Source organism: Anolis carolinensis, chromosome 1, assembly GCF_035594765.1.
Source record: "Anolis carolinensis isolate JA03-04 chromosome 1, rAnoCar3.1.pri, whole genome shotgun sequence".
In the NCBI taxonomy this organism is placed as follows: Eukaryota; Metazoa; Chordata; class Lepidosauria; order Squamata; family Dactyloidae; genus Anolis; species Anolis carolinensis.
Window position 1 is genome coordinate 233,883,751 of NC_085841.1, and position 25,268 is coordinate 233,909,018.

Sequence of the window (25,268 nt, forward strand, 5' to 3'; positions counted from 1 at the left end):
TAATAATACGTGTTGTCGAAGGCTTTCATGGCCGGGATCACAGGGTTGTTGTATGTCTTTCGGGCTGTGTGGCCATGTTCCAGAAGCATTCTCTCCTGACGTTTCGCCCACATCTATGGCAGGCATCCTCAGAGGTTGTGAGGTGTGAGGTTCTGAGGTTGTGAGGTTCTGAGGATGCCTGCCATAGATGTGGGCGAAACGTCAGGAGAGAATGCTTCTGGAACATGGCCACACAGCCCGAAAGACATACAACAACCCACTAATAATACGCATGAAAAAAACAGAACTACTGGCGAGAAAACTGTGTCTTCTCGCGATAGTTGGAAGAACGCAAGAGAGAGCGGGAGCAGGGGGGGTGACTAGGAGGAGAGGAATCCTCCCCGAGTGACGTCATCACGACCAGCGCGTGTTCGACGTGCCCGGAAGCCGCGCGACTTGGAGCGAGCTCCTGAGGGAATCGTGCTCTGAAGCTGAATTGAGTGGGCGGGGCCCCGCGTGTGTCAGGGTTAGCCGGGGCTTGCCATGTAGTACGGAAGCCTGTAAGGGTCGAAAGGAGTAATTTTCCCCCTCCTCCTCTCCCTGTGGGCAACTTTATTACAGGAAGTGGCAAAATGCCCGGCGTTGCTGCCCGTAAGAATCAGGAGCGGAAGAGGGAGAACGCCATGGAGCAGCCGGCAGCTGATGTGGGTCTCTGGGAAGCGGAGAGGGCGGGTTGGGTGGGACCAAGCCTCTTGGTAGGGGCCGGGGGGCGCTTTTGAGGGACGAGGCCTGGTCCAGAAGGACTCCCTAGCTTTTCCCCTCAGGCTTTGGCGACGGCTTGTTTGAGGAGAAGCCGGTGGAAGGGGGGGGGGGTGCACTGAGGAATTAATGCATTTGACACCACTTCAGCTGCTATGGCCCAATGCTCTGGAGTCCTGGGAGTTGTAGTTTGGCGAGGCACTAGCACTCTCTGGCAGAGAAGGCTAAACAGTACAACTCCCGGTATCCCATAGTATCCGACCATGGCAGCTAAAGTGTCCAACTGCTTGAATTCTACCATATAGATCAGGCATGGGCAAACTCTGGCCCTCCAGGTGTTTTGGACTTCAACTTCCACCATTCCTAACAGTGTCAGGCTCCTTCCATAAGCAGCTGAGGGGGAAAAGGAAGGGGCCTGAGGCTGTTAGGAATGGTGGGAGTTGAAGTCCAAAACACCTGGAGGGCCAAAATTTGCTCATGCCTGATGTAGATGCACCCCATGTTGTTGAAACTGGACTGAACCTATTCTGTCATGCAGCTGTTAAATATTTCTATAGACATGAACCTGAGAAAGTAAATGTTACAGATTGAGCATCCCTTATCCAGATTTTCTGAAACGCCCACGTGGGTGACAGAGAGTGCGATTTCCAATAGTTGAGTGTCCTCATACTTTGTTTCATGCACAATATTAACACGATTGTGTTGTTGGAGGCTTTCATGGCCAGAATCACTGGGTTGCTGTGAGTTTTCTGGGCTGTCTGGCCATGTTCCAGAAGCAGTTTCTCCTGACGTTTCGCCCACATCTATGGCAAGCATCCTCAGAGGTTGTGAAGTCTGTTGGAAATTAGACAAGTGAGCTTTATATATATGTGGAATGTTCAGGGTGAGAGAAAGAACTCTTGCCCACCTGAGGCAAGTGTAAATGTTGCAATTGGCCACCGTGACTAGTATTTAATCAAGAAACAATCAGGGCCAATTAACACCTCCCAACAAAGGATTCCCCCAGGCAGGAAGCAGCCAGGCTTTGAATCTTCAAGACCCTTAAATGCTAATTAAGCTGGCCAATTGCAACATTCACACTTTGCTCGGACAAGAGTGTGTGTGTAAGGTATATATGAAACTTTAATTAATTTCATATTTAGATTCAGGTCCCGTCTCCAAGATTCCTCATTGTGTAAAGATAAAGGTTTCCCCTTGACATTAAGTCGAGTTGAGTCCGACTCTGCAGATTGGTCCTCATCTCCATTTCTAAGCCGAAGAGCTGGCGTTGTCCATAGACACCTCTTAGGTCATGTGGCTGGCATGACTGCATGGAGAGCCATTACCTTCCCGTTGGAGCGGTACCTATTTGTCTACTCACATTTGCATGTTTTCGAACTGCTAGGTTGGCAAGTAGCTGAGGCTAATAATGGGAGCTCACCCTGTCTCACGGATTTGAACTGCTGACCTTTCGGTCATCAAGTCCTGCAGCTTAGTGGTTTAACCCATGCTACCGCGCGCGCCCCCCTTATTGTGCATTTATATGCAAATACAGGGATATATATATCTCCAGAAACCAAAACATTTCTGGTCCCAAGTATTTTGGACAAGGGATACTCAATCTGTATATCTCAAGGCCCTTCCAGACAGGCCCTGTATCCCAGAATCTGATCCCAAGTTTTTTGCTTTAAACTGGAATATGAGTCTGCACTGCCAGATAACCTGGGATAAACAAAAACGTGGGATCAGATCCTGGGATATAGGGCCTGTCTGGATGGACCCTCACAGGAAGAAGAGTAACGTGATAATACAGCAAAAACTTGTAGGACACATCTGCCATGTAGAAGCCAAGATAACAGGCCAAGGATATGGCTTCCTTTTTATAATGTATGTAATAAGAAGAGGTTTAAATTAATCATATTAGTGAAATACATTATAACTTTCGGGTTCAGGTCCTACATGACATTTGAGACAGAATAGAAAAAGGAGGATTAATTCATTTCTGTCATTTTGCTGTTTTCAGGAGTTCTGGATACTGTTTCCTTTTCTTTATTGCACATCTTAAATTGAAACAAATTGCTAGGTGTTTTTTCTTATTAAAGGGATAATCTCACCGGGATGAAGCCTTTGTTCTACAGACGAATGCTTACACTATGAGATCACTTGAGTCTGTTGCTGGAGATTTGCATCATAGGGAAGATAGGTATAATATAGATAGAAGATCCATGCATTAGCTAGCTTCTTGCACACTAGCAAAGTTCCCATGTTCTGTTCCGCCTACATTAATTCATTCACTCCTATGAAGAGAAATGTCTTTCATTTTTCTGTTTGTGGTCCTTCTTTCTTTTAAAAACGTGCTTGCTGTAACTTAACACTCCACCTAAACTGTTTCAATTTTTTTTTAAAAAAAATCATAGAATCTTAGAGTTGAAAGAGACCACAAGGGCCATCCAATCTAACCCCATGTAAGCCTCCCCGAGTCCCCACGGGGAGATGGTGGTGGGGTATAAATAAAGTTTTGTTATTATTATTATATTACCCATCCTGCCATGGAGGTACACACAGACAAAGCACCCTCAACAAATGACCTCCCAGGCTCTGCTTAAAAAACCTCCAGAGATCTTAAATGAAAATTATCCAGCAATTTTAGTCTCTCTTTATAGAGAGGGGGAGGTATATAAATATTTAAGCAGTAGTCTTAATTCTTGAATGAGGGAAAACAGAATTAGTTTCTTTTTTCTAGCTCTTCTGGTCCAGAATTGCTTTTTATAATTAATTCCCCATAACTGTCAGTGCTGTACTACCTCTGTTTGTGTATATGGACATTTATTTATATAGCACTATCAATCTCCATAATTTCTTATTATTTACCACTAAGTTGGCATTGTCTTATGGTGACTCTATGAACAAAAGACCAGTAGACACCTAGTTTTCAACAGTCCTGGTAAGGTTTTGCAAACTTGGTACTGAAACTTCCTTGATCTAATATTGTTAATCTATATTGTGGTCTTTCTTTTGTCCTACTGTCTTCAATTTTACCTTACTGTCTTTTCTAATGAGTTGTGTCATCTCTTTCTATGGTTGAGATAGCCTCAAGTTGTTCTTGGACCCATTTGTCTTTTTTAGCAGTCAATATCTGTAACTTTCTTAACTGTCCTGGTTTCATAACCATGAATTGAAATTAATAATACTATGGCATGGATGAACATGACTTTAGTAGTTAATGATATATCTTTATACTTGAGGCTCTTACCTAATTCTTTCACAGTTGGTTTCCTGACTAGCCTTCATTTTGATTTATGACTGGGGGAAGGTGTAGAAAATGTATAACTATCCTGGTGTCTTCATCCTCTGCTTTAAAGTTACATAAGTAATTTGTAATCATTTTTTTGTTTCCTTAATTTTCAATTCAAATTCTCTTTTTACACTTTCTTCCTCAATTTTTATCAGTCTTTGCTATTTTCAGCAAGCAATATGGTATCTAGATGGTTCCTTCTCTCAATTTTCCCTCCTCTTTACTCTTGGTGTTATCCTGTTTTTGTATGTGTGTACAAATTAAAGTAGGGAAGGATAAAATGTAGATTTGCCTGACCACTCTTGTTTATATTCTGTCCTGGATATTGATTACATATCAAGACAATAAAATGTTGGAGACCACCCATTTCTTCTAGAGATACCTATAATTGAAGTGCTTGCTATAATCTGTAATTCACAGGCTAGTTTTGTTAAGAAATTCTTTAGTGAGGTCCATTAGCCAATGTATGTTTTTCTTGTGATTCCTGATACTTACACCTTTCTGAACCCATCTTGGACATCTGGCATTTCTCACTCCACATAATTATTATTCAAAGTCAAATTGGCAATCACTCTGAAATGAATTATAATTAAACAGAGTGAGGAACAGAGTACCATTATTGGTAGTGACTTCTAATGTTCATATCTATTTTAAGGAAATTATTTTAATTCAGTATTCGGTTCTCTTATAATACAATAATTGCAACTAAAGCATGTATCACTACTATTGAAGATGATAGGCTCAAGATTTTTTGAGTTGACAGATTAGAAAAGGGCACAATTTAAATTAATGACCCCATCAGATACAAGTTTGGGAAGGGAAAAGGAATACTTCGGTGTTATCCTGTTATTTGTGGTATTGGTATAATATTTTCCTTTTTTTCGTAATAAAAATTCCACTGTATCACTATCCTGCATTTGTATCATCACCGTTATAAATCTTTGTTGTTTCTCAACCTAATCACCCACTGTTTACACAAGTTGCTTACTTTAATGATACTATGAAGCTTTAAAAATCACTTTTGTGATTTCACATTGCCATTTTAACAAGGAAAATCTGTTTAGGTTTCAATATTAAATTATTGTTTTCTTTCTTTGTCTTTTATGTTGTCATGCTTTCCATATATAACTTCCTCTCCTTTCCCCATTCCTAATATCTTCTTGCAGTCTATTATATCCTCATTGATACTATTACTGCGTTTCTTTTGTATTATTATAAAGATCTCTGCATCTTGATTTCCATTTTTTCTACACTTCTAATTTTTTTACCCTCCATTCCTAGTCATCCTTACTGTGTTATGCAACAGTATACAAGGGTTTTGCAGTCATATTCACATACTAAAAGATCCTCTCATAGGTGTGTCAGCAATTTGGCTTATTAAGACCCCATTTACACTAAACATTTAATGCAGTTCAAAGCTAGCTCCAGACTGTGGTGGCTAGACAACAAATGCCCCTAAATTTTTGCAAAATAAAGCCCTAATGTGTACCAGTGCTCTGGAGTTTGTGTAATCACCATCCATATAACAATAATCATAATTTATTTCTTATATGCCGCTTCCTTTTCCCTGGGGGGACTTGGGGTGGCTCACATGGGGACAAGCCCTAAAAACAACAGTTGACATATACATGAAACAGTTGACATATCCAGGCCTTAAACTGGCTCCAGTGAAGCCACTTTCTTCACTACCAATTTGAAACTGTATTAAATGTTCAGTATAGATTTCCCCTAGACTGCAGAGAGTGAATAGATTTGTCCCTTTTGCTGATCAGATCTTGTCTCATAATGACAAGTACCTCTCAGTACTTGAGATACTGAGTTTCGTTTGAATTGGTAACCTGAGACTCACTAGATTAATAGGAAATCACATGAAGATACAGTGGGGAAGTATAGCCGTAATTCCAAGAACATGTTCCTTATATGCCCAAGTATTTGTGTACTTATGCACCTGCCAAGCACATGCCTATGTAAATAATAATATCCTTTTCATGGCTCCATGTCTGATCAACTGGAAGTCAAATGTCTTAATCCAGTTCATCCCCAGAAAGTACTTGGTTCTCGTGTGCTTATAGCTAGTGCCAATATATGAATATATGATCATATATATCTTATGATGATTATTTTTATTGTGTTAGAAGCAACTTGAGAACATACTTCAAGTTGCCTCTAGTTGTGAGAGAATTGGCCGTCTACAGAGACGTTGCCCAAGGGACGCCTGGATGTATTAGCCTGGAGGTTTCTCTCATATCCCTGCAAGCTAGAGCTGCCAGACAGGAGCTCACCTCATCTCACGGATTAGAACCAGCAACCTTCAGATCAGCAACCCAACTTTCAGGTCAGCAGTTCAGCTGGCATAGGGGTTTAATCCATTGCGCCACCGCAGCTCCATGATGATGATATGGGGAAAACAGGGTGATTTTATTTTCTGTCAAAGGTTAAATCATTCTGCAATAAAAGAAGAATTGGGAAAAGTTGGTTTCTAGGTTGTTGTTACTTGTCATGTGAGAAGTAACAAAAACTCAATGTCCTAAATCAAGTGTGTCTTGCTCATACTGGTGACATTTAAAAATATAATATGATAAAAGATGTATATGTGCCTTTGCTGGGATGTAAATCTCTATCTTACACTCAGCTGCTGTTTATTTTCAGAGTCACACTATAACTTTGCCTTTAGGTTGTATGCTTTGCCTTTAGGTTGTACGTTAACATGCAATTCCTCATGAAGAATATTTCCACTCGTTAAGAGCTAAGAGTTTTCCTATTACTCTGATAAAAAAGCTTTCAACACAAAAGATCTCTTTTTTCCTTTTTAGGACTATGCAAAGGAAAGATATGGAGTGTTGCCACTGATCCAATCCCAGGACAAACCAGGTCAGTTTTGAATTTTTGGAAAGCACATAAAGCTTTGAGCCTTATGGTTTACAGAGGGTTGTGATACTCTATTGAAGCCAAACTTCTGCCATGTGTTTGAATCTGAAAAAGAGAAGACCTGGAAAATCCTGGCATGTGCTTATTAGGTTTATTTAGAAGGCGTATTAGCGCAGGAGACGAAGAAATTTGCCAATATTGTTTTGTTGCAGCAAGACTAATAATAAAACACGGAAGGGGGAAGAAAAGCTAGGTATTAAAGACTGGAGAGATAAACTGGAGGAATATATCCAAATGGCCAAGCTGACAAATAGTAACAGAGGAGGAAATAATGAGGATTTTGTAAACAAATGGAGGCTGGCACTTGGGTATCTGGAAAAGAAGACAAAGGTAGATTTGATGACTGCCATAAAGGGGATTTAGCGAAAGAAGATACATGGGTAGTTGATGGTTAGTTACGTGATACTTACTGAGGAGTATCGGAGGTCTAGGGGGTTGGGTTCATGGGTGAGGGGTTTGGTGGATAAGGATAAGTTAAGGTATAACAACGGTACAGCCACTCTGTGACTATCCATTAGTTTAACAAGCGCTGGCTGTACACTACAGTGCAAATCTTTATATCTTTCTGTATTTTTTTCTTATATGTGTGTATTTTATTTTACTTCTTGTTTTTCACTTTTATGAATGTCTGTTATAATTTCTAAAAAAAAAATTAAAAAAAAGAAAATCCTGGCATGATGAAAATTAGAGACGTGTGTCAGAATTTTCTAAGGAAGCAAAATAAATGACTCAGTCACCTTTGTGATTGATTGATTTATTCATTATCTTTGCCTAGTGTAAAAATTCATTGAGTTCTAGGCACAAATGTTTCATTGAGTTCAATGGCAGTTAGCATCAGGGTAATCACTACTGCCTAAACTCATGTTTTAATTGTTGGGAATAGTCTAACAACTAGTTTTAACTGGGTAATGGACTATGTATGATTTGGACTACTTGTGATTGGACGAATATAAGTTACCATTCCTCAATTCTCAGCTTATTTTCTCTGATTTCTTGGTAGACATGTGGATATGTCCTTCATTGCTTGGTGAATTCTTAAAAGCATCTACAATTTTTGTATTAGTCCATAGCATATTTATCCATAGGGAAGTTGCATTGTCTCTATAAGCATGGAATGATGTAAGTGTGCGCTTCTTGGCATCTACATTGAGCTGCATTTGCCAGTTGGGACTTTAGAGAAGCAACCGATTGAGAGGTTTTGTTCCAGTTCTGAGAGAAAAGGAATGGGGGAGCATAAAGATCCATTTTGCTGTAATGAGTACTCATTATATACCATGTTAAAAAGAAAATTGGAAAGAAAGAATGGTTTCGTAGGGAAGTATTTAAGTAGAGTAGTTTGAAAAAAGTGGGTTGGGAAGAAGAGGAGTATAAGTTTCAGTAAAAACAAAAAAAGCCTCACCAGCCATGATTGACTGACTAATTTTTGAGGGAAAATGCAAAATTGTTTTATCTGTTTCTTCAATCTTCCACACCGTCTTTTTCAGTCTGTTTCTCTTTAAGAAGTACTTTTTAAACTTTTTATATGAACACTGCAGTAGTTGAAATAATCAGTTGTACTGTATCTGAGCATGAATCCAAATCATTTGTCATCATGTTTTAATGAAAGCTGACCCATTATGGGAATAGTGATTTTTAGAAGTTTATCTAATGTGCTTTTTGAGTTATAATATACCCATATTACAATTTATGGAAAGGGTGCCTTTGTTATCCACATCTGGAAATCATTGCAGATTTCTAATCATTTTAAGCAATGATATATTTCTCTCTAAATAAAACTTTACAATTATTTCAGTTATTAGCAATGCTGGAATTTGAAATTGGTGTGTAGAAATTGGAATTTTCTTTGCCACAGGCTTCAGACTTAGGCTCGTCTTTCAACAGTGTAATTCTCAGTGGTCTAATGAGTCTATCCCACAGTTGTGGTGGTTGTTGTTGTGTGCCTTCAAGTTACTGTACTTCCACTTTATTGGCACCTTAAGGTGGAACCTATCATGGGGTGTTCTTGGCAAGTGTTTTGCAGAGGGGATTTGTCTTTGCCTTCCTCAGAGCAGGACTTGACCAATTTCACCTAGTTAGTTTTCATGGCTGATTAAGGATTCAAACTCTGACTTCTCAGTGTCACTCAAATCATTACCCCACACTTACAATTGAGATACCTTCAATAGTATGGGCTTCTTGGTTTTCTGAGGCATCCAGGCAATGCATTATTTGGGCAGACAGCTAGATGGTAGAGCAAGGTATTTTATAATTTACTCAGATTGCTTTGTAATAGCACTCTCATTGTGGAGCTCTCTCTTCTGTGTTAGGCAGATAAGACCATGACATTTCACTTGGCCTTTAGTTCACAAAATTAGAAGTGATTGTTCCAGTTGTTTTGCCATTGTATGTTGCTTTACAGTTATTTTTAAAGAAGAGATTGTAGTTTAAAATGTATTTAGTGTTTTAATGTGTTTTTTATCAATTGTATATCACTTTGGGGATCCTGGTGTTTGACAAATACTTAAATTAAGTAAGTTGTATGCAGATTTACTAAGACATACTGTGTTTGGTACACATTCGGTACCTTGAAGGTATCAGATCTCATATGATCCTGAAAGCTAAGCAGGTTCAGACCTAGTTAGTATTGAAAGGGAAATTGCCAAGCAGGATGTGTCAAGTATATGATAGCAAACATCCCTGGAGAATTCCTTGCCTTAATACAGGAAGTCCCCAAGTTATAAACATCTCACTTACAAACGACTCATAGTTAAGAACAGAGATGAAACAACAAGAAGTGAGAAAAATCTATCCCTGGAGGGAAATTCACTACTGAAAGAGTTGTCAGGAGAAAAAGTTATCTCCACTGAAGCTTTATCATCAACCCATGTTTCCACAACAAGCCACATTTTTCAAAATCTAATTATCACAGAGACAGAAAGTGAGGTGAAATCTTCTGAACAGGGGCACCAACAACAAAACAAACACTATAGATGTGCTAACCCTTCCCTATGCTATTCAAAGATAGATAGATGGATGGATGGATGGAGTTACCGGTAGATAGATGGATGGATGGAGTTACACTTTAAAATGTACATGTTCTGACTTACATCAAAAATTTATTTTAAGAACAAACCTACAGAACCTGTCTTGTTCATAACTTGGGGACTGCCTGTAAACCTTATGAAATGCATCAGGTTGTCATAAGTTGACACTTGACGTGAAGTCACCTGAGCGCACCCCCCACTGGGTAAACTAGGATTTACTTTATTATGTCTGTTTAGAATTGAAGCCTAAGTTTCTTCAGCAAGACTACATCTTCATTATTTATTTTACACAGCAGCAAAACAATTGCTTGTGATCTGCAATTACAATGCCCTTAATATCATAACATATTTTTAAAGCTTAAATGATCTTGCAAAATTTTACTTCCAAAGAGAAAATTAGTTCCAAAGAGAATTTCAATTCAGTATATGCCGTATATAACAGTTGAAAATACTGTGAAAATACTCAAGACAATGAAAGATTCACAGAACAGACATTGTATTGGAATGAGAGACCACTGAAGAATTAGGAGGTGAAATGGCTTAAGAGAAAAAGAGAAATTTTGTTGTCAAAAGAAATGCTGCTGTGCACAAAAGATTAGGCTTATCAGCAGGGGTTTTCAGCCAGCTATACTACAGGGCTGCCTCTCTTAGAACACATGTTATTACAAATCTTTTTTTGTACTACTTAATATGATAGAATGCTAACATTCAAAACTGCCTGTTTCTTGTGTTTGGAGAACCTAATGAAAAATGAGATGAATCAAGGATGGTTTTCCTCTAATTTGTTTAGACCTTCTCTGGAGAAATGTACTTCACATTGGTCTTGAATAACCCTCCTTTGCTAATGGTAAAGTAACTTTGCAGAGTTCTTTACTTTCTGATATGGTAATCATTGTAAAAACCCAGGTGTAAGTATCAGAATTATGTCACTCTGCATCTAATTGGGGTTTTTCCCCCACAAAACCACTCTTCCCACCATCATTGGGAAGGGAATTTTTTTTTCCGTCTCAGGAGCAACTTGAGTCGCTTCTGGAGTGAGAGAATTGGCCTTCTGCAAGGACGTTGCCCAGGGGACACCCAGATGTTTTTGATGTTTTTCCCATTCTTGTGGGAGGCTTCTCTCATGTCCCCGCATGGAGCTGATAGAGGAAGCTCATCCGCACTCTCCCCGGGTGGGATTCAAACCTGGCAGCTTTCAGGTCAGCAACCCAACCTTCAAGTCACTTAGTCCACTATGCCATCATTGGGAAGGGAGTAATGATAAGCTAGGAGAGACTCATGCAATTGGGCCAGCCTGTTTTGCTGGGTTAGTCACACAAATATGAAATGCACATGGGATTGCACTTTGAAGATGGTGGATTCTGTACAGGAGTGCCTGAAGAGACTTGCTCACAATTTCTTCTTGAAATATAACCTTTAGACTCTGTCCATGTGATCAAAGCCATGTATCCGTGTCTCTTTAATGGCAACAGATCACTAGTGCATTTTATCTAATATTCCATTATTTGTTGCAGCCTCTCTAACACTGAAGGTGAAACCAGACCCCTTGTAGGATATTAATGGGGCAAAGGTTAAAATGCATTATATAATGCCATTTCATTTTATCTCTGTAACTTGTAAATTTCATTATTCCTTTTGTTTAACCACTGGATAATGTGTTCTGGGCTTTTGTTCTTATGGAAATCTTATGCTTTTAATTATAGATTTTTTACAGTCCCATTGAAAAATGAATGGGACTCCTTCCAAACTATGTTTAAATTCAGAGGCCCTAGTGTATTCTAAAGTATATATAGTTTAGGAGGGAGAAGGGAGTATTCTGAGATGTTTGAGAAAAAGGTAGGATGCACTGAAAAAAGTGTGAATTTGTTTTGTATATTCTTCTCTTTCCCTAGCTCTGTTCCAAAGGGGCTCACAAAGCTTTAAAGCACATTTTTAGCATCCTCAAGAGGGGAAAAAAGATTTGGTAAAAAAACACTGCCTCAGTCTCTTCCTCTGCTGTAAGCAAAATTGCAGTAAGCACAACTCTGGATGCAATCCACAGTTTTATTAGGAGTCCATTGTTTCCATTGAACAGTAAATTACATTTTCTTCAAGGTATATTTTCTTGTGTTGAATGGGTAACATGTTCCTTTATGACAAAATGTTTCTTTGTTGCATACAGATCGTGTGTTAGTTCGAGTAAAGGATTTGACAGGAGAGAAAGCTGATGAAGTTGTCTGGGTTCGAGGTAGAGTCCATACCAGCAGAGCGAAAGGTAAAAACATTTTTTTAAAGATGGTCTTTGAATGGGTCTGTACTAATTGTATTTTGCATATTTTATTACGAATCAAGGAAGTTGACACTTTCTCCCCTTTTTATAGAACTTTGTTGTACTCCTCTTAATAACAGCACAACAATTAAAAATAGCTCTATGGGATTTTTAAAATAACTTGTTTTTTCATGCATTAGATCAGTGTGGTTACCTCCATGAGAATCCACTAATGAGAAGGGCTCTAGTTACTTTTTGATGTAACAGCTTAGCAAGAAGGTTAGGTGAAGAAGAAGTATCAAGCAATAATTTGTGGGCCTTCCTCTTACTAAACGTTCCAGTGTAATGCTTGCAAATAGTAGCCTGAACAAATTTGGGTTGATAACCCCAACAGCCATTTCAAAGTGCAGTCTTGTATTAGCATTTCCAATAGAGGTGCAGTAGGTCTATGATGCTTGCTTTCAAGTTTTCATGTTGCTGAGAAGATGCCTGATTTCCTGCCTTTGTCTCCTGCATTCACACACCCCTCTTCCAAACACAGTCACTTACACATCACTGATTCTGTTTCAACCCACTCTCTCCAGTTCAAATGGAATTATATTCACTACTAGACAAGATACTGTTTGCCACAAATGTGATATTTAAAACCCTCATGTCTCTCTTTCATCAGTGGCATTGGGATGTAAATGATTTTTTTCATGTTTTAAATTTTAAGATATATGTATTTGTTAAATTTCTAAAATGTAGATTTCAAATGTGTTAGGTTTTCACCCCTGTAAGTAAATTTAGTTTTTATGAGAATTAAATAACTAGATAGTAGATACCCTTTTTAAATTACCTCAAACAAATACAGCCTCATGTAGAAGTAAAATTTAAAACCACAGGAGAAATGTCAGTCATCATGCAGGCTAAAATTTCTCTTTCCAGACACTAAATCGGAATATAGTTAGTCTTACATTCTGCATTCTAAGGGAAATTGGAAACCTGAAACAAATCAGGCTTTCATGTGGCCACAAATGAAACATTTTAGGTCATAATTTTTAAAGGAAAAATCTGCTCGTACTGTGACCTCAAATGAAATTCTTATCTAAGCTTAAAAACTGTGGGGTATCCTGTTCATAGAACCACCTGCCCATCATTTTTCTTTCCTGTAGAAGAACAAAGTTGGAGATGTATGGGTTTAGGGTTTTTGGTGGGTTGGTAATTCCAACTTCCAGTTCACATACTTAAATATGTTTTTATTGTCTTCAGATGATGTCAGATAGACAGCTGTTCTGTAGATCTGAACCTTGCATGCTCATGGGCAGAGCACATTAAGAAAGATCATGCAGAGGTCAGACCATAGGCCTGTTGGAATGTTTTATTGATGATAGAGTGAGGAGTCTTGGTGGAATCACTATAGGGCAAGGAGTTATGCCTTCTGGCACTCCAGTAAATAGGTATTTTGCCTTGTACCCCAAATGCATTTCAAACGGTAGTGAAATACACATTAGATGTTTGCCTGTTACTTCAGTGCGTTAGAATTATAAAGATAGAAGCTGTATTTTAGCAATTTTGGTCCCAGTCCTTCAAAGACTTTGAAGGTGAGGTAGGCATCATATGATCCAAAGGCTGCATGCAGACCCAGGACCCCTCAGATGTAAAAAAAAAAAAGTACACATTTTGCTTCCAAATACTCCAAAATGACCTCTAGGCCTTTACATCATGACTGGAGCCCCAGCAGCCACTCTAGAAGTAAAAAAAAAGTTGTTTTCCCCAAATCTAACTTAGCTGAAAATCCACAGTAGAAGGTATCCGCCCCCCCAAAAAATAAAAAAAAATAAAGCAGGCCAATTTGTACCCATGGAATGATTCCCCCCCCAAAAGAGTGGCTCCTGTTCACTTCCTGTTGTTTAAAAAGGGTTCACCCAACTTAAGATGTCTCAGGAATGTTCAAAACCACAGTGCGAGTGCTCCCAAGAGGTGATTTGGAGGCTTATTTTTGAAGCAGATGCGGTGAGATGCTCTACTAATATTTTGTCAGGCTAATGTGCCACAGTATAGTCTAGGGTGGACTGCCACAAATATAGCAGAGAATGTATTCTTCCAAATTGTCCTTTCCACACTTAGCAGACGGCAGCCTTCTTTGTGACCCGTTGTGTTAAAATAGGTCAGATAAAACCTCAAGTGTGTAACTGTATCAAACTCAAAGGAATGTACAGTAGACTCTCAGTTAACCAGAACTCAAGCAACCAGAATTCTCCAGCAATTGGCAAAAAAATGAAAAAAAATACTTAAAATAAAAATTAAAATGCATGTGTGATACAATAAAGCTGTTACATTTGTCTTAATATGCTTGTAATTAATGTATTTCATTATTAATATCAAGTCAATACGTATATAGTTTATGGTATGGTATAGTAGTAATTAGGCCTATTTTTAACAGTACAGTAGAGTTCTAGTTAACCGAAACTCCGTATTATTTGAGGTGCCGCCAGGGGCGCCTCTCCCTCTCTCTCAAGTTCACGAGAAGGAGAGGGAAGAGGAAATGCCCCGTGATTGCTGCTGCCTAGCAACGCTTGTGGGGTGCTTCCCAAGGGGACGAGGGTTCGCCGAGGGACATCCCTCCGTGAGCCCTCGCCCCTTGAGAAGCACCCTGCTAGCGTTGCTAGGCAGCAGCGATCGCAGTGCACTTCCCTAAACCGGATTGCCGGAAGGGATAATAGGGCCTCCCTATTATCCGAGCAGTTTGGTTATCCGAGATTGGGCCTGCCCTTTTATCTCAGATAACCGGAACTCTACTGCAGCTACCAAGCACTCAAACTGTATTGATCTGGTATTTGACAATCCCCTTTGGTGAGTCTATATTCTTCTTCCATTGCTCTAAGTGTGTTTCATTCATGGGAAGCACCATCACCATTCTTAAAAATTAGGCTAAGCATGTGGGCAATTCACATGGAGTACTCATGGAGATTTGCAGAATTTTCTAGGAAGTTTTCCTTAAAAATTTCATGAAGAGAAAGAAAAATGCATTCACTAGTATATTGGGGAGTTTTAGTAATTTGCATTCGAAACAGCATGCGTTGTCCTTGGCTGCTCATAGCAGGTATTCCAGGCAGAAATCAGAGACCAAAGCCATCTGTTTTAAAGTTAGGTTCTGGAAGGTATAAGTTGAGCATGCATACAAATCAGAAGGAAGGAAAAAGTATGCAGAGATTAAAGCATAGGCTGGATCCTAGGAAACTGCTGCTAGACATTTCTTGCCTTTCTGATCTGTATTGAATGATATTCCTGCATGCTTCACCTCATTCCTCTGATGGAGATGATAAGCTGTGAGAGAATTGTTTGAAAGAAGGAATTTTGAGAAACATAATAAAAAAAACCTCTGAAGAGGATGGAGTGAGCAGTAGCCAAAAGGTATATAAGCATCATGGTGTGATTTGGTTTGAGCTGGTGCTAACTTTCTTTATTTCAAAATTTTGGTTTCCACGGAAGAAAGAGAAGTGGTTTGCTGGGGAATGGTTATATAATGGATCATATGCCATTGTGACATTGCACAATTCCACCTTGTGGTAGTCATTAATGTGGAGGACAATGCTAATGTCTAGGACTGCATTTACTTGCATTCATGGTACAGGCTGGATCCTAGGGCAAAGAATGAAGGGGAACAAAATATTTGTTTGGCCACTAATTTGCATTGTGTCTAGTTTGCCAGCAGCTGCATCACACCTGCATCACATCAGTACATCACAAAGTGCATGAAGGTGAATCCGTTGCTTTTTGGTAAAAAAAAAAAATTGATAAGAAATTATAGTTTACTTTTAATTTTCTAGTCAGCATAATATTTATAAAACTTGTAGATAAAATAGAGAAGTGATGCTTATATGGACACACTATTTATTTAATTTTTACATTCTCACCCCAAAGGGGACTCAGAGCGGCATTTAATGCCATGTGCTCCACTGTCCCACTAAAAAGTAGCATGAAATTCACAATTCACTGAAATTATTGAGGGACATAGATAAAATTCTTGAATAAGACTCACACACCATATCTTTTGTAAGTTGCAGAGGGAAAAAGTGCTTCTTTCTGTAGACTGTATAATGGGTATTACTGGTGGATAGGTCTATTGGCCATTAGCTATGGGTATTCCCATGAATTCTCTGGATTCAGAGGAAGCTGTATATCATATACTAATTTACCACAAGTGGACGAGGGCTGTTGACTTTAGAAACTAACCATGGCTTTATACAAGTATATAACTCGCTGTTGGAAACAAAATATTGGGCTAGATTGACTAGAATAAACCTTCAGGTTTGGCCTGTAATGTTTTAACAGAATTTTGTTCCTTTTTAATTGTATACTTTGGTGCCATTTTGATCTAAACAAACTTTTGTAGTGTGTTTCCGTGAAGGCATGGTAGGAGGAAAAAACTGTTTCATATTAGTCACAGGATTCAGCCAAAGACTTACCCAGTAGAAATAAAAGTAATCTAACTCAAAGTGAAATTCAGACTGCTTTAATACTGCACATTGGTAACACTGGTTTGTTTTTCAACAGAAACTCACCCATTAACTTATTGTGTCAATTAAATGTTATGAGTCAACTCTGTCAAAAGTTGCATTTGTATTTTAGCAGAACCGCATAAGTTTCCATGAATATCAGCATAACACTCAAAGTGTGGAATGATTCTAATTTCTGTGATTTTTTAAGTAGAGCAGCAGCTGCTTCATGGACTAATCTGATTGGATTCAAATGCTTAGTGTGTTTTAGTGAAAAGTCAAAACTTTTATTTTGCCCACATTTACCTGAGAGTAAATGTGAGCTCAGACCTTGAATTCAGAATTATTGTCTTCTCAGTGGACATGATAATGATTTTAGACCAACACTTCCAGTTAGACTCAAAAACAAATAGGCAGTCAGTGTATTGATACAGAGCAGTTGATAATACTAATACTGTGTCCAAACTGTCACCCGTAGTGGTGAGATCAAGTTCAAGTCTATGAAGTAATTGATGTGTCTTAGCTTTTCTTGCAGTTGTCTTTTTTCACATATTTCTAAGATTTGGGCGGGGGGGGGGGGTGGACGTAATATCTGCAAAAGTTATTTCTGAGTCATGGACTGGAAGCTTTGACTTCTTTCATATTTCAAAATTAAGTATTATATTGATTTTTTTCTGCAAAGAGAAATACAATAAATAGAAAGGCATCAATTTACAGAAGAGTCTCACTTATCCAAGATAAACGGGCCGGCAGAACCTTGGATAAGCGAAAATTTTGGATAATAAGGAAGGATTAAGAAAAAATCTATTAAACATAAAATTACATTATGATTTTACAAATTAAGCACCAAAACATCATGTTTTGCAAGAAATTGACAGAAAAAGCAGTTCAATACACAGTAATGTTATGTAGTAATTATTGTATTTACGAATTTAGCACCAAAACATTGCAACATTTACTACAAAAACATTGACTACTAAAGGGCAGACTGCGTTGGATAATCCAGAACATTGGATAAGTGAAGTTTGGATAACCGAGGCATCCTGGATGGGATCTGAGTCCTTCAAAGCCCTTTTTGTTGAGAGCAATGGGGAAACACAGACAGACATGGTTGCATGAAATCTACTTCAACCAAAGCTGTTCTCACTGGCTTTAATATTTCCTGTTTGATCTTGTTGAATTGTTTAATATGTTCTTAGCTTTTTAAAACTTTTTTGTACACTGGTTTAAATTAGATTAGTTTTATTGTATGCCACCTTGAGATCTTAGGAGGTATGATTTATGTTTTAATTAAAGAAAGAAAGAAAGAAAGAAAGAAAGAAAGAACAACCCTAAATTGCAGCAGCTGACTCTGGGGTCCCGTTTACACTACCATATAATGCAATTTCAGCATGTAGATTAATTGTATTGAACTGGATTATATGAGTCTACACTTTCATATAATTCAGTTCAATTCAGTTAACCTGCATTCTGAAATTGCATTAAATGGCAGTGTAGATCCAGCCTGGGTTGCTGTGGAAATGAGAGATAGAAATATATGGTCAGGAATAATTTTGGAGATGGCAGTGAATCCCAGTAACAAAACTTGCTTGACGGTGGTATTGACGGCTCCCTATTACAAGGTGTCACCATGCACTGTTGAGCAACAGGTGCACGTCAGCTAATATAGAGTCCACAGAATTCACACTTTTGCCACAATATTTTATGGACTCTATTATATAGAGTACACGGCTGTCAATCACAGAGCTATTCCCTACCCTTCCATCCTGTAGAAGCTTCATGAAATGTTCAACAACATATCAGACTCAATTAAAGGAGGCTAAACACTTTTTGAGATAGGTCTGAAGCCTCAGGATTAACATATTTAACTTTGAACTCAGGTTGTGTTGAACTCTATGTGTCTGAAGCACAGGTACTTGCCTTGAATTCATACCTTATTCTTTAAAGCATGGTGTCTTAATCAGTTGGCATTGATGCAATATATAGATCACTGCTTACACAAACATGACATGATATTATGTTATTTCTCAGACAACCGCATGTTCTAGTTACCTGAAATTTCTTTTTAAAGTGATAATTGTGTTTTTAAAATAATTTAAAATGAACACTGATGAAAAAGAAAAGATCATTGTGGTCTGAATGTGGTAACAAAAGTTACATATGTCTGCCTGGGATAATTACTTTGTGAGCATTTATAGCCTGGCTTCATTTTAAAGTAGTAGAACATATTTTTCCATTCATTGAGAAAGATCCCAAGTAACTTCTTGCCCTGAGTACACCTGCATTGTTCCTTCGTCTTTTCAGGAAAACAGTGTTTCTTAGTCCTACGTCAGCAGCAGTTCAATGTCCAAGCTCTGGTGGCTGTGGGAGACCATGCAAGTAAGCAGATGGTAAAGTTCGCTGCCAAGTAAGTAAGCAATTATATCCTGTTGTCACAGTAAACAATGGTGGGAACCAAGGCTCCCAGGGGTTGGGACCATTTTCACACATTAACATCAATGCTGCATTTGTTTTTAAAATGTAGTTATTTAAGTTGTCAGTTCACTATAGCACTGAATGCCTTACACTTACAAAAGACAAAATGGAACACAGGCTTGAAATTCATTCTGAACTGCTGAGGAGGCATTCTGTCTCCCCAGACAGTTCCCATTTACTTTCAAGCTGGCTAACAAAAAGGTTGGCAGGCTGAGCTTGGAGGCTTTATTTTGCTGGAAGTTTGTGTGTGCAGGGTCATTCTTTCCCCCCCTTAAGTATAGGATCTTTGCTGTATAATGTATTCAGTCTCATCTAAATGCTAAGTGGAAATGAAAAGTATTTAGGAGTCCAGTGTTGTAATTTTCTTTAAATAGGTTAAGAATCTAATTTGTGCTTTTTTATTCTTTATTACAGACACAAAAACGTGTTTGATTGTGTGTTTGTTTTCCTTTCCCAAACTTTTATTTACTACTAGAACCTGACTTTGTTTCTGTTTTAGCAAAAAACATTGCAGTCTAGACCTTACCTGCTCATCACAGGTGCCTTTAAAATTTGGATCTGACAAGTGCCTGGACTACCAAAGCAATCTGGGAATGAAAGCACCATATCCTGGAGATATCCTAGGTCCAGAGGATCCTCTAGATTTGTAGTACTCAACGTGGCAGTCCTTGAACTGGTGAAGACCCCTGCCAAGTTTCCAGGACAGAAAACAATTCTAGCCAGTACTTCTTGATCTATCAAATGTGAAAGACTAGCATTTCCCTCCCATTGTGCTTGGGACCAGTACCATCATTGTGTCTAATGACTTCAGTTGATTGTTTCCCTCCTGAAACTTGCCAGGAACCATCAACAAATGACTTGTGAACCAGCACTGATCTATAGACCACCACTTTGAGTCGCACTATTGTAGATTGTATAAGCAGGTGAGACCTGCCATGTAGATTGTAGAATTGTTAATATTGGGTCCTCTTTTCTTGTTTATAAAATTAAACTAGGTAGAGTGGGATGTCTTCTGTGTGTTTATTTCTATAATACAAATCTGGTTGGTTACGTTCTTGACACATCTCTGTGGCAAAATGTTCTTTGAAACAACATGTGCTTATTCAGCTTTTAACTTAGTGCATCGTAATTTAAAATATGGTCCCACCCTAATAGTATACAGTTATGTGATATTTGATTCACATTTAGAATTCAAAGTTCTGACTTTAGTCTATAAAACCCTAAACAGTTCTAGCCCAGCTTACCTGTCTGAACGTATCTCCCCCTATGAACCTGCCCGGATGTTAAGATCTTCTGCGGAGGCCCTGCTCTTGCCTCCACCCCCTTCACAGTGGTAGGAACAAGGACAGGGCCTTCTCAGTGGTGGCCCCTCGGGTGTGGAACTCCCTTCCTAGCAACATTAGATCAGCTTCCTCCCACCTGTCCTTTAGAAAGAAAGTCAAAACTTATCTATGGAACCAAGTGTTTGGAGAGTAGCTACAGCACAATATGCAGCTATGAAGTTAATGTGATTGAAATGGCTTTTGGACTGATTTTGGGACTATGTGCTATGTTTTTAGCTGCTTATTTGAATGTATTTATATTGTTTTATGGTTTTAGTGCACAATGTATCTTGTATGTTTTTATTATTATTATTTATTCATTTCTATCCTGCTTTTTTTCCGTGAGTGGGATTCAAAGCCGCATTTTGATTTAATGTGGCATTGAATTATTGCTAATTTGAAAACTGCTCTGAGTCCCCTTCAGGGTTGAAATAGAGCAGCGTAAAAATACAGTAAATAAATAGAATAAAATAGAGCGGGGCCTTGGTATCGGTTGGTGTTTGGTTCCAAAGCAGCCCATGGATACTAAAATCTTTGGATACTCAAATCCTATTACATGCAGCAGTGTTGTAAAATGATGTTCCTTATTTAAAATGGCAGAATCAAGGTTTACCATTTGGCATTTGGGGGGAGAGGGGTAGTTTCATGCTGTGGATAGTGGAATCTTTGGACACCAAGGGCAAGTTGCACTACTACTACTAGTACTACTACTACTACTACTTTTTTGCTGAGGAATATATTATCACTCTGTCTTACATGAACACTGCATCTGTAGACAGCATAAAAGCTTTGGGAAAAGAGAAGCTGCTTTCTTAAACCTTTCTAATGAGATGTTCTAAACGGTTCTTGCAAATTACCTTTAACATCATGGAATGAACGTTCAGTATAAAGTGTGGTTTATGATGGCAACCTTTGTAGAAATGATGGTATATAGGATATGGGGGCTGTATGAAGTGGCCTGATTTTTCTTTAATGGCTTTGAGATTCAGCTTTGTTTTAATTCTTAAAAAGCCTCAGTGGAGGAAAATTGGTATCTTTTCCTCATTTGGTCTCCCTAGATGGTGCCCTCACTGCTTTGGCTTCAGCTGTGTCGTGAGTCCTTAGTTGACCTTTCTTAATGGCTACAGCTCCTCTGTTCAAGTTTTTATGATCATTTGCTGTGCACCAGGAATTTCCTATTGTAGCTTCTGTTAATGCTTTTATACTGTGGCTTTTTTCTAACAGAGCCCTGTATTCTGCTTCTAATCATCAGTTTGTCTTTGTGTCTCTTAGTCAAGTTTGCTAGACAACTTGTTCAGCTGCTCAATTGTTTACTTAAAACACCTAAATTTAGAGCATATTCCATTTGTGCAAAAAACATTTTTTCAAACAAACATGCAATGATTTTCCATCAATCTTGAAACCAAAATGACACTTTATTGACTTTTTAAAGTGTTTTTTCTACTGAAAATATCCATTGTGAACTTCCTACCGTCCTCTCCAAATCAGTTGATAACTGTATTGGTCCATTAAAAGAAAATCACCAAAATATAGGACAGCAATTACTTTATCAGCACCATCCAAGAGGAAACAAATATAGTAATTTGTAAACTGAACCTGCAGAGGAAAGAAGCTAAAGCTGTATCCAAAACATGTACTGAAAGGCAAACATATCTGCAGTTTCTTCCTAGATGATTCCATGCATTTAAGAACAGTTTTGACATCTGCCGTTATAAGAGAGGCATCCATGATTTAAGGAAGGAATTCTAGAGCGCTGGAGGTCTTAATACTCCATGTGTTAGATGTACAAACTTTCCTTTGCCAAATATGTAACACTTCCTCTTTCTCAGTATTAGCTCATAATGTAGACCTTTCATGACTTTGCAGGTAGTTAGTGACATACTGTTTTGTTTAGCTGAACATGTTTCTGATTTCTTATGAAAGGTAATGATTTATTTCATACCTACCTTTCTATATGCAGTATAGTTGGATTTAGTTGGGTTTAATTTAATTTTCTCTTCTCCATGTTTTATATCTTTGGAGTCTATAGATACAGTATTCAGTATCTGGTTCATAATCTTAAGATGATAGTGAACGGTTCGTATATTTCCATGAACATGATCAGGAAAAAAATACCAAATGGCACATGTCAAGACTAGTAAATGATACAATTCAAATGTCCAGGGTGCTAAATGGAAAGTTTTTAAGGCTACTCATTGTACCGGTTCAGGCATAACATTCACTGTTTTGTTAAAGCCTTAAATAATGGAGTCACTCTTCCTTGTATCCTAGCGGCATTGGACTGTCTTGGCTAACATAAAACCTTTTTCCTGATATGTCTGAAATGGTGGCCCTGTGTCTTAAGGTAGATTTACCAGCTAAAATCACAGTTAAATCACTTGTTGAGATCCTGGTTAGTAACCAACCATTAAATCATTGATTCCCAAACTCTAGCCCTTCAGATATTTTGGACTTCAGTTGCCAGAACCCTCAGTTTCCTTAGGCCAGTGTCTCTCAAACCATGCTCCTCCATGTGTTTTGGACTTCAGCTCCCAGAAATCCAAGCTAGATTACCAGCTGTTAAGAATTGTGGAAGCTGAAGTCCAAAACATCTGGAGGAGCACAGTTTGAGAAACTCTGCCTTAGACAATTATTAGCGATTCTGGGAGCTGAAATCTAGTTTCATTGCTAGATTTCATTTCATTCAATTTTAGTTCATTGCTTTGTAACAAAGAATTGCCCCATAAGATAAACAGGACTGGCATCTGATGCTGATAAATAGAGAAAAGACATGAAGAGAGTGCCTTGAGTCAAATTCTTGTTCCTGGTCAGCTAAACTGGTTTAGGAAGGAATGAATATAATGTACAAAGGGACCTACTATCGCCTACTGTTGTTTTAGAGAAAGTCCCCAGCAAAAACCCATCAGTCAAGATGATCAGAGCCCATGGAATGAACTGATTCTCTTGCCTTCCCCATGTTTTCACAGGTAAAATGCTCTAGGATTAGCCCAGCCTTTCTTAGAGGTGACATCAATCGATTGCTGTCTTTGTTAGCCTTGATCCTGCTGAATTACAATAAATAAGATATTGAGCCAGTTCTGTGGAAAGGAACATGAAGATGTCAATCATAGCTTGACTGCAGGGGCTGCTCTCAAATAGTAAGAGTAGAAGAACATGTTTATTTAGCAAGGAATAATTTCGGTGCAAGTTTTGTTTGTATGTTTTGACTTGACTTTTTCCAGCAATGGATAAAAAAATTAAACATTTAAGGATACATGTTAGTAGAGCTCATACAATGTCAAGTATTGTGTAATATATAGTGTGCACATTCTATCAGTACAACAATTTAGACATAGCATGGTATCTTGCCTGTTAATTGCAAATTACACTCTAGACTCCAATAGCAAGAAACAGACTTGAGTAAAGCAAAAGCTTGGCTGATTTGAACAAATAAAATTTAAGTCACATCCAAATTTACACCTGGTATACCTTGGGGGTTTTATGTTACTGGATACATGCAACAGGTTCATCTGAACAAAAGAATTGTTTGTTGAGTGTCAGATTTCAAACCTGTTGAAGAAATTAACCCATATATAGTATAGTTTAGTTCTATCATCCAAGAACAAATTAGACAGGTGAAAATGTCTTAAAACAAATACATATCTAGAGTCTGTTTCTGAAGTATTACAATCTTCACTCCTGTTGTCATTCAGCTCTATTTGATAAAGCAAATAAAAGGCCTTTGAGATCAGGACATAGTAATTTGTTGAACCATAGAAACAATGGGGAAAACACTTGTGTGCTAACTAAAGGAAAATTGGTCCATGATCATTCTTCAGTACAGAAAGCTTCTGATCAGTAACCTGACTGAAAGGGATTCATTATGAAGAAGTGGCTGTGGCTGTAACTTTAAAGGACAAGTTTGTTGCTGGAAGAGGTTTGCACTGATGCAGCAAGAGGACGATTATGTGGTTAAAACAACAAGTTTTGACTAATACTAAGATAACTGAACGAGGATATTTTGAAGTCAGAAACTAAATACTGCTTCCACTGGAAATTCAGTGTAACATTTAAATTAAAGACAGTGTTTCTGCATCAGTTTAAGCCACATTCGTTTAAAGGTGTGAAAGAACAGCATTCTGTTACACACAGCCTTCTTCTGCTGTTCTCTTACTGTGGACAGGGCAATAGGATCTCAGCACAGAATTTTACTTAAGTGTGTATGAACAAACAATCCAGGTTTTGTAAACAAACAGCAAACTGTTTTTAAGGCTGATTTATGATCCTGGTTTGCTTGATCATAATCCTGGTTTTAGACATCTCACAGCATTTTTCTTCACCTCTTTTGTGTAGTCACACCTGTGAGAGCAGCAGCAAATGGGTCATTTCTTAAAATTGGACTATCAATCCAGGATTCCTGGACTGATCTCTCGGGTGGGGGCTGGGGGGGGGGCATATAGCTTACTGATCTCATCAGAGCACACTTTGTCTGTATTGTACTCTAAGAAATGTGTCTACCTGTGTCCATTTAAATTAAACATGCCAAAACAATGTATGCCTTATTTTGGTAACTGAGTTAAGATAAAAGGTAAGCTTGTATTTTGCATGAAGTAAAATGCCAGACAGATATGAATGAACTGAAATGACATTTTACAGTTTCCTACAAGTGCAAAGCTAAAGATTAGTAGTTCAAAACTTTCCATACCTTTGCCAAGCATTAATCAGAATGGAAACTGCAGTCAAGAAAACACAAGAAGACCAGGACTTGGAAAGGCAGCTATGAAGGAACTAAAAGAGTTC

At 38.3% G+C, this 25,268-nt stretch overlaps 1 protein-coding gene across 1 annotated transcript in view; it reads left to right on the forward strand.

The window, feature by feature from the left end:
• The first annotated feature begins 398 nt into the window (after positions 1-398).
• The window catches only part of dars1 (aspartyl-tRNA synthetase 1), a 51,553-nt gene continuing 26,683 nt past the window's right edge, over positions 399-25,268 (forward strand). The window contains exons 1-4 of the mRNA XM_003215091.4: positions 399-683; positions 6,826-6,883; positions 12,125-12,217; positions 18,997-19,099. Of these exons, the coding sequence (XP_003215139.1) occupies positions 612-683; positions 6,826-6,883; positions 12,125-12,217; positions 18,997-19,099 (326 nt within the window). The 5' untranslated portion in view covers positions 399-611. The remainder of the gene's footprint in view (positions 684-6,825; positions 6,884-12,124; positions 12,218-18,996; positions 19,100-25,268) is intronic.